At 37.3% G+C, this 9,054-nt stretch overlaps 3 protein-coding genes across 3 annotated transcripts in view; 1 reads left to right on the plus strand and 2 right to left on the minus strand.

Annotated features, from left to right (window-relative positions):
* The first annotated feature begins 211 nt into the window (after window positions 1-211).
* Window positions 212-5,305, plus strand: LOC131794328 (programmed cell death protein 5-like). The gene is made up of 7 exons (XM_059111846.2): window positions 212-298; window positions 367-413; window positions 1,252-1,313; window positions 2,025-2,116; window positions 2,451-2,522; window positions 3,011-3,085; window positions 4,185-5,305. Exons 1-6 carry the CDS (start codon window positions 230-232, stop codon window positions 3,050-3,052), a joined length of 384 nt encoding a protein of 127 aa, XP_058967829.1. The 5' UTR covers window positions 212-229; the 3' UTR covers window positions 3,053-3,085; window positions 4,185-5,305.
* On the minus strand, window positions 5,295-6,988 carry LOC131794329 (histamine H2 receptor-like). The gene has a single exon (XM_059111847.2). The coding sequence runs from the start codon at window positions 6,706-6,708 to the stop codon at window positions 5,800-5,802; it is 909 nt and encodes a 302-aa protein (XP_058967830.2). The 5' UTR covers window positions 6,709-6,988; the 3' UTR covers window positions 5,295-5,799.
* Window positions 6,989-8,219: 1,231 nt separating this feature from the next.
* The window catches only part of LOC131794316 (histamine H2 receptor-like), a 6,761-nt gene continuing 5,926 nt past the window's right edge, over window positions 8,220-9,054 (minus strand). The window contains exon 2 of the mRNA XM_066164303.1: window positions 8,220-8,866. The gene's annotated coding sequence lies outside the window, so the exon portion shown is untranslated. The remainder of the gene's footprint in view (window positions 8,867-9,054) is intronic.

Raw genomic sequence — 9,054 nt, forward strand, 5'->3', positions numbered from 1 at the left:
TTCACGACTCGTGCACCCCTATTCTTATAATAATGTAACGATTGAAGAACTAAATACCGCATTTATTTCCCATGATCCGTAAGTAACGAGGCTGTTAGATTCAAGTCATAACAAACTTCTCCAAATGATAGCATAATTATTGCGATGAAAGCATTTCTTAGTAAAAAAAGGACGAGGTTACTCTGCTTAAGATTACAGGCGTGGTTACTCGGTAATCGAACAGTCAAATATGGCGGAGGATAGCGAGTTGGCTGCCATTCGTGCAAAGCGTTTGGAGGAACTACAAGGGCAATATGGGGTAGATTCTTTTGAAATAGCTATCGTTCACTTAATGATTTCTTTAACTCGCTCTTTCGTGAAATACAGGGTCAAAATGCGGCACAAATGCAACAGCAACAGGATGCCATGAAGAGGTTCGAGTTTGTTTATCTACCCCAATTGATAGTGTTAAAAATGTGATACGCGATTGTTTAATTTGGTAAAGTCACTCAGCATCTCTTCTGAAGTTGAATCTAACTTGTGCAATGTTGGTGGTTCACAAGAAAGGGTAAAATTTTCAGGGAGATTCAGTTTATAAAGCATGGGAACTGTCTCGACTTCTCAATTTTTGTCGTAGTTAGTAGCAGGCGTTGTGAGGGGCTATCTGGTGGGTACTTTATTGAGTTTCTTATGTGTGTTAGTGTGCATTCAAGCTTATATCGCATGCTTTTATGTTGGACGTTGTGAGTGAAGCTCCATAACTGTAAGGAGTCGTGAAAAATCTGGTAAGACGAGAACTTTTCCCTGTCTCCTGCCCCCTCCCTTAGCGTAACAGTTCCCAACAAACCCCAAATTTTTTTTTCCTTTCCTTAAAAATTTTAGTTAAAAGGAAAACATGGTAACATTTCCGCACAGCCCCATACCATTGTAAAACAAATCTGTTTTCCCAATGGCAATGTATTGTTTTTGTCATTGTTTTTTCTATCCGAGAACTGAATGCATAATGTAGTAAGGGGCTGTGCGGAAATTTTACCGAAAACATTTTGAGATTTGAAACGAGATAACTCTAGTTGTGACTTCAATTTTTCAAAATTTTCTTGAAGCTTTAAACACTATGCCCACAATTTCTACTGTTTGATGCAAGCCTTGGCACAATTTTGTTTGTGCGAAATCATTCCTCCTTACCCCTTTCCACCCAAAAGATACAGCAGAAAAAGCAGCTTGTATGTGCTTGTGAAACCAGCAGTAAATACCTTTTTCTCATCTAATTAGGGAGGCTGAAATGAAAAACAGTCTACTGTCACAAATACTGGAACAAGGGGCCAGAGCAAGATGTTAGTAAATGGTGTAAAATGCTGTGATTCTCACTTGATAATTTTTTTGGAGCAATTTTTAACCAAGTGTCAAAAGTAATCTAGTAATGTATTGGTCCAGAAAACTTTGCATCACTTTCTCAATCATCAAAAGCAAACACAATACCAATTGCAACCTGGTTACCTAGGTTTTCTTAGGTGGTAAGTGTTTTTTTTTTCTTCAAATTTGAATTCTCTTTGTTATACTTTTCTTCACTCAGATTGGACATTGTGATTTGTTTGATTTAAATCTTGTGACACCGAATCGAAAAAAGTGCACCATTATCTTAACCTTGATATTTTCATGCAATTCATTCTATATGCTAATAAATTTAAAAAGCTGATGTTTTGGCATTTGGTCAGATTTTTAAGAAAGGACTGGATAGGAGTAACCTGCACTTATTCACTTTGATGAAGGGCTAACACTCAGAACCTCTACTTTGAAACTCTTTACAATGGCCAGTTTACATTGTCAACTCAATTGATAATACTTAGTTACCCTGTTATACTCTCCTGCCGACGCAGCACCAGAGTTTCTTCAGAATGTTACTCCCTTTAAACTGCAGTAAGTTTTGCCAGTAATGCTCTCCTTTACTGAACTTTGTAAACAGCTAAATGGCCTTCAAATGTTTAATTCTAGATTTTTGGTTTTTATTCAATCATCACTAACAAGTTTTTCTTATATCCCCATAGTGAACAGCATAGCATTGGTTAAACCTGAAAAAGCAAAAATGATGGAAAGTATGCTAATCCAAATGGCTAGGTCAGGGCAGATAGCTGGAAAGGTAACATTAGATAACTAATAGTTATATGTGTATGTTGTTTTTAAATCAATAATACAATAAACTCCTTCCATTGGGTTTGGACATAAAATTCCGGGAAACTGAGGTCAGCTTTATAATTTAACACATTGGCACATTGAGTGTAACGCTTGCCTATCCAAAAGTTAAAATTTTGGAGGAACCGGAAAAATTTTTATTAATCATCTTTTCTGCAAAACAAGCTCTAGTGAAAGAAGACCAAGTAAATAAGTTATTTTCAAGGAAAAAAGTGATAGATGCTTATGAAAGCCATTTTTTCAACCTGAATTTATTTCTGTGACAAAAAATTCTGTTTCAGTTATCAGAGTCCCAATTGGTGAGTCTACTCCAGGAAGTTAGTGAGCGAACCCAAAAGAAAACCACAGTCAAGGTAGCAAATCAGTTTTACATTCCACACTTTTTAATCCTTTACACCCTGACACCAGTACACATATTCTCCATACTGTTCACTATACATTTCCTAAGGTGCTGACAAGGAGAATTTGTTTAATAATCAAGTGTTCCTTCACACAAGCACAGTGTTTCTGAAGTTGGCAATCATTTCCTTTATTCTTGTGTCCTTAACGTGTCATCCAGGGATGATATAGTGAGGAAAAATTAGATAGTAGTCACTCTTCAGGGTCAAAAGGTTAAAACTTGGATATTTAGGTTACTTGTAGGTGCACCGCTGACATATTTTTCCAATTTTTTTACATGAGTCTGTCAGTACAAATACATGTAGCTGTCTGTAGAGAAACTTTCCCTTTCAATCAAATCACACATACTTGACATTCTTAGATGCAAATTTTTGCATTACCACTAACAGATATCAATTCAGTATAACTTCACATTTTAAAGTTAATTTTACCTAACAATTAGTTCAATAGGAAGCGCCTTGATGATTCAGATGATGATGATTAATTTTAATTGAATCCCGAGTTGAAACCACTAGAGGTAAGTGACATATTTTTTTTCTGAGAATGGTCAAGTCTCTGAAATGAATGTATCATTATGCTCAAAGTATCACAGCTAATGCAATATTCACAGTAAAGCTTGAACATGTTTTAAAGCTATTTGTTGAAAATGGTTTCAAACTATTTTCTTACCAGAAGGTTTCAAGCTGTTTATGGTAATGTCTATCCACTTCCAATCTAGAACTATTAACTTTCACTCTCAAGATCTAATTAGTAATTCTCCTTACTGTCTGCCATACAATTCTTATGACGTTAGCTCAGAGAATTTGGTATCAGATCAACTAATATTCCCATAACTGATATTCTTCTCTATTCTCATCACCTGCCTGCTTGATATTGTATTGATATTGTAAGGAGAAATTCTGTCTTGGTCACTTGTGGGAGTGAAAGGGTTAATACAGAATTTTTATTATCTGAGCCCTATCAAAAATCTAGTTTTTTTCTTACTCTTTTTTGCTGATTTTCATTCAGTTCATCCTTTCAACCCAAGATCTCGTAAATGATTCTGCTCACCATTTGTCATACAATTCTTATGATGTTGGTTCAGAGAATTTGGTGTTGGACCAACAAGTAATCCCCTAAGTGATATTTTTCTTCATTCCCATCTCTTGCCTGCTTTATATTGTATTGATATTGTAAGGAGAAATGCTGTCCTAATCAGTCATGGGAGTTCAAGGTTTAAATCTGGTTTGACTAAACATGTTTAGCTGGTGTGAATGGGGTAACAGAGTGTTCTAGGGCTTGAAATGTGTGATATTACGTCCATAAAATTTGTGGATGGTTTCCTTCTCTTGAAAAGTGGAATGGAACATTTTAATGCATTGTCCATACATTGTCCTCAAGAGTTTTTTCTAATTTGCTAATCAAATCTAAGCTCAGCTTATAAAAGAGTAACTGTGTGCAAACTTATTACTCCAAGCCACCTGGAATTATTAAAAATTATGGTTGTAAAAAAAAAAAGTAACAAACAGGGTGCTGTTTTGAATGCTCTGAATTCAAAATCATCCTCTTCAAGACCAAAAAAAAAATTCATAGTCAAAGATAATAACAATATATTTTTCTTCTTTTTTCTTACATAGACCTGCAATAGCACAATAATGAAAGCTATGATACCTTGAGTGGCGCTGACTTGGAATCTGACAAGGAATGATCAAGAGGAGATTGAACTTTACCAGAATCTCACTGACAGATTTAAGCTGTTCAGTTGAGCTTGTCTTCTTATATGTAAAACCTAAGAGATATTTGTTTATTGCTTGAGTGTGAGAAAATACTACATAGAATTTAGAACTGAAGAATGTTGATGTCAAAAGCTTTGCAGATGGGATGTGTTTGCTCAGTTAGTTTGTAAGGTGTGATGATATTAATAAGCCAAATGATGATATGGATGTTTTTTATGGCATTCTGATCTTCTTTCAAGTACAGATATTCTGAAGACTAGTGCAAAGGTGTTTTTTAATTTACTATGTATGGTTTTTTCCTTATCTTGCTGAGAAATGTTTCGTTTTGAATTACTATAACTTATTCTTAGTTCTGTTTTACAGGAAGTAAGTTTTCTGGCCATCTCTACTTTCACAGTTTTATTGTTATTTGTTTGCCTGATTGTCACCCTTCTGTGTATATTTGATGAAAAGTGGTTGGAAAACAAAGATTTTCCAGCTTAGAACTTCATTCGAACCTGTATTAAGCGACACCGTATTGGCGGTCATCCTGTATTAAGCGGTCGTGGTTACCCTTGACTGAACCCAACAGCCTGTTTGTACTGTCTTCACCTTTATTGAACGGTCACTTAGGCGGAAATACTTACATAAACTATAAATAAACTTATTTAGGAGGTAAGTTTCTAAGGAAAATGTGGTGCTTCGTTGTTGGGAGAGTCTAACAGGATTATTTAGAATTATCAACGAGTTAATATCTAAAATTGGCCACCGTAAAGAGTTTACAAGCAGACGCTTCGAGCGTCAGCCCTTCCTCAGAGCAAAACTAATTATTTAGAGCCTCGATTACCTCTGACTTGATATTTATCGTAACTCGCTTGTCATTCTAATCAATTTTTCCCTTAAATAGCCACTTTCGATTAATAATCTATCTGTCTTTATCTCTCTTTTGAATTAGAAAAAAAAATAAAATACATTTATGGAGCGCTATACCCCGCTAATTGTTTATGACACTCTACAATAAAGAAGCTCTTTACACTGCATTATTCAATGCTGTTCAAACTAAATGTTATGAAAATTGCATATCAAATGTTAAGCGACCTATCACGAAATAATATGTAACATTTCTGGTTTTCCAGTGTGATATTAACCTTGAAAACCCCGCACACACAAATGCAGGTGTAAACTAGCGAGGAACTTTCGACTTGCTTCCGCTTTAGCAAATTTTGACCTAAAATATTGACCGATGTTTCTAGATTTCTAACACTGCAACATTTGCCTCGCCGATTTTTATGTCAGGTCTAAAGGAAATAACATTTAGAACCAGTGTCTCTAGATCTCTCAAGGCTCAGAATATCTGTTATGTGTTAACCTCGAAATTCACAAATTCACAACGTTTCTGTATTGCATCCTCTTGATGCATTCCGCTCCGTTAATTTTATTTTTTTTGCCGGTCTTGACTCAGAAGTCAACGATTGACTATTACATTTAAAGTTAGTTCGTATCCCAAGCCTTGATACTCTCTACATCGACCGAATTATCATGAGCAATGGAGAGTCTTTCGGCATATTAGAGCGTAAGCATCCCGGAAGTCACGAATCCTTGCACTGTAGATGATGAAGTTCATGGCTGAATTTGAAAGTGCCAAGGATCGGATCCACATGTAAGCAGTGCCATACATCTTAACAAGGGATTTACCAGCAGCAAAGAACACGACAATCATCGGCAGCCAACTTGCGGTAAAGATAGCTATTACCACTGCCAGTGTGGACGCCACGCGGCGCTCGATTTTGGAATTAACAACTACTGTGGGTCGTGCTCTGAGTTTATTTTTTCTTCGCTTTTCTTTAACAAGAAAAGTCACGATGGTCGCGTAGCAGATAATTATCAACCCATAGCTTATTACAAACATCACGAAGACTAGATAAGATGTCTCCTTAAGGAATGGAATGCGGCATGAAGCGAAAATGATAGGTACGACCCAGACAACTCCTAACATGATCTTCAAACCAGAACCGTTCATGATCCGTCCGTGGCGAAGAGGGTAGACAACGGCAAGGAAACGGTCCACACTGATGGCTGCCAGGTGCATGACTGATGCAGAGCATGAGAGGTTTGAGCCGATAACGTAAGCAAGCTCCAAGCTGGATGCACAATCATGGGAAAACGCTCTCTTAGCGACTATAGCAGCTACCAAAGGCTCGCAGATCATCGTCACTACCAAATCAGCAATGGCCAGACTGAGAAGAAGGAAGTTAGAGCTGCGACGAAGACGAGTGCTCGTGAGTACCGCAATACAAACCATAAAGTTTCCACAGGTTCCGACCACGGCTGCTATGGAATTAACTATCATAAGAAGCACGCCATGTGTCTGCGGAAGGACGCAATCGTCTGTGGAGTCACTTGAAGTATTCGCGCTGTATTCCAGTGAAATATTCTGCATATTCATTATTGATTAATTCTGGAAACAAAGCAAAGCTGAAGCAAAGCAAAGCGTTGTTTTACCTCCTCAAGAGCCAAGAAATTATGGCGTGATTCCCAATTGTTTGTCTGAACTACTGATTCTGTCGAGATATCTAAATATGTTCTGCGCGCGTTAAGGGAATAACAGATATTGGAGTTTCAGTTGTTTCACTTTTGCATTTCATATACGATCTTGTCAGTACACGAACCGTGACGTAAACAATGATCTATATACTCAAAAAGGCAGGAATCTATTGTTTTGATCTTGAAAATCACGAGTGACCTTTTCAGTAAGAAGTAGGCGGAGGCAGGAGTAGGGGAGGGGGACTGGGTTGGGAGGGGACGGGGACTGGGGTGGGAGGGAAGGGTGACTGGGGTGGGTTAGCATTCCTGATGGTATCTTATGATAATACTGGATCAATCTAGTCTTCGAATACACGAGACAAATCAAGAAATTGGAAGTTCCTACCATTTCAATTGTCTTTTGGTAGGTGTTTCATCGGATGAAAGTGGAGTTTCGTGAGAGAATCAAGCCGAATAATTTGATATTCTCGCCTCACGACTGGAAGGTTATGGGTCACCAAAAACGTGATGTTAGAATTTTAAGCCTCCTAGACAACATAAATATTTCCATTATTGTACATAGTTCAAGTGAATGAGCTTTTTCTGGTAAGAGGTAAAAACCCTGCTTCTCCTTAGCGGCTCTCCGCTTAAAAATGAAAAGACAATTCAAGGAAAAGTTCCATTTTGGCCATTTCTGAGAGTGAGAGGATCCAACGTAAGAGCGAATGGTTCGATGACGAAGGCCTAAAGCTTGGCCGCTCTTTACGGTAGCCAATTTACACTTCCAATTGCAGGGTCGCCTGCCTTATCAACATGATTAAAAGGTTGTCATGTTTGGTAGCGAATTTCATTCGTTGTAGCGAACTCTGGAAAAAACATATCAAGTGTTGTTTCACTTCAAGCCTGGTCAAAGCTGTAGTTTTTTTTTTTAAATAAATGGTATTAACGTCAATCTACCTTCGTCGAGTAATCAAAAGAGGTACTCACGTGACAGGATAATGTCACACACACGGTCCTCCCTCGACAAGGCAAAAAAAATTAATTGTCAAAGATGGCAACAATTTATTTTCCTTCCTATATCTTACATAGAACTGCAAAAGCACAACAATGAAAGCCATGATACCTTGTGTGACACTCTCTTGAAATCCGACAAGGAATGATCAAGAGGAGATTGAACTTTACCAGAATCTCACTGACAGATTTAAGCTGTTCAGTTGAACTTGTCTTCTTATACGAAGGACCTAACATATATTTGTTTATTGCTTGCGTGTAAGAAAACACTACAAAGGATTTAGAACTGAAGACTGTTGATGTTAATATCTTTGCAGATAGGATGTTTCAGCTCAGTTCTTTTGTAAGATGTAATGATATTAATAAACCAAATGATGATATGGATGTTTTTTTTATGGCACTCTGGTCAGATATTCTGAAGACTAGTGCAAAGATGTTTTTTAATTCAATATATATGGTTTTTTCCTTATCTTACTGAGAATGTTTTGTTTTGAATTACTATAATTTTTTCTTAGTTCTGTTTTACAGGAAGTAAGTTTTCGGGTCATCTCTACATTCACAATTTTAATATTATTTGTTTGCATATTTGTCACCCTCCTGTCTATTTTTGATGATAAGTGGTTGGGAAACAAAGAATTTCCAGCTTAGAACTTTATTCGAACCTGTATTTAGCGGCACTATATCAAGCAATTACCCTGTATTTAGCGGTCGGTTTTCAAGGAAAATGTTTGGCTTTTTCCCTCAAGTACTGTAACTTTCACCTCTACTAAGCGGTCATCTCTATTAAGCGGTCGTGGTCACCCATGACTGAACCCAACAGCCTGTTTACACTGTCTTTCACATGTATTGAACGGTCACTTGAGCGGAAATACTTACACAAACTATGAATAAACTTACTAAGGGAGGTTAGTTTCTGAAGAAACTGTGGTGCTGCGTCGGTGGAAGAGTATAACAGGGTAATTTGGTACTATCAAGGAGTTAATAACGTAGATAGTTTACAAGCTGACGTTTCGAGCGTTAGCCCTTCGTCAGAGCGAAGCCAATTACTTAAGGCCTCGATTACCTTTGACCTGATATTTATCCATATCAAACTCACGGGGTACAAATAGTCTTAACATGAATATAGTGACCACGCCCACTTCAACGCCCCACTCAAATCGAGTGTAATTTTCGAACATTTTACCATCGTGCGGATTCTCTACGGAAAAAGCACTCAATGTACCTCTGAAATATTAAACTATAATATTGTGGCTTTCTA

Source organism: Pocillopora verrucosa, chromosome 3, assembly GCF_036669915.1.
Source record: "Pocillopora verrucosa isolate sample1 chromosome 3, ASM3666991v2, whole genome shotgun sequence".
NCBI lineage: Eukaryota > Metazoa > Cnidaria > Anthozoa > Scleractinia > Pocilloporidae > Pocillopora > Pocillopora verrucosa.

Bases quoted from the DNA above. Each gene is read 5' to 3' on its own strand.
- LOC131794328 (XM_059111846.2), top strand. From the start codon at position 230: ATGGCGGAGGATAGCGAGTTGGCTGCCATTCGTGCAAAGCGTTTGGAG. The intron at 1,314-2,024 runs GTTAGTAAATGG...ATATCCCCATAG, and splicing joins ACAAGGGGCCAGAGCAAGAT to TGAACAGCATAGCATTGGTT. The intron at 2,117-2,450 runs GTAACATTAGAT...ATTCTGTTTCAG, and splicing joins CAGGGCAGATAGCTGGAAAG to TTATCAGAGTCCCAATTGGT.
- LOC131794329 (XM_059111847.2), bottom strand. From the start codon at position 6,708: ATGAATATGCAGAATATTTCACTGGAATACAGCGCGAATACTTCAAGT.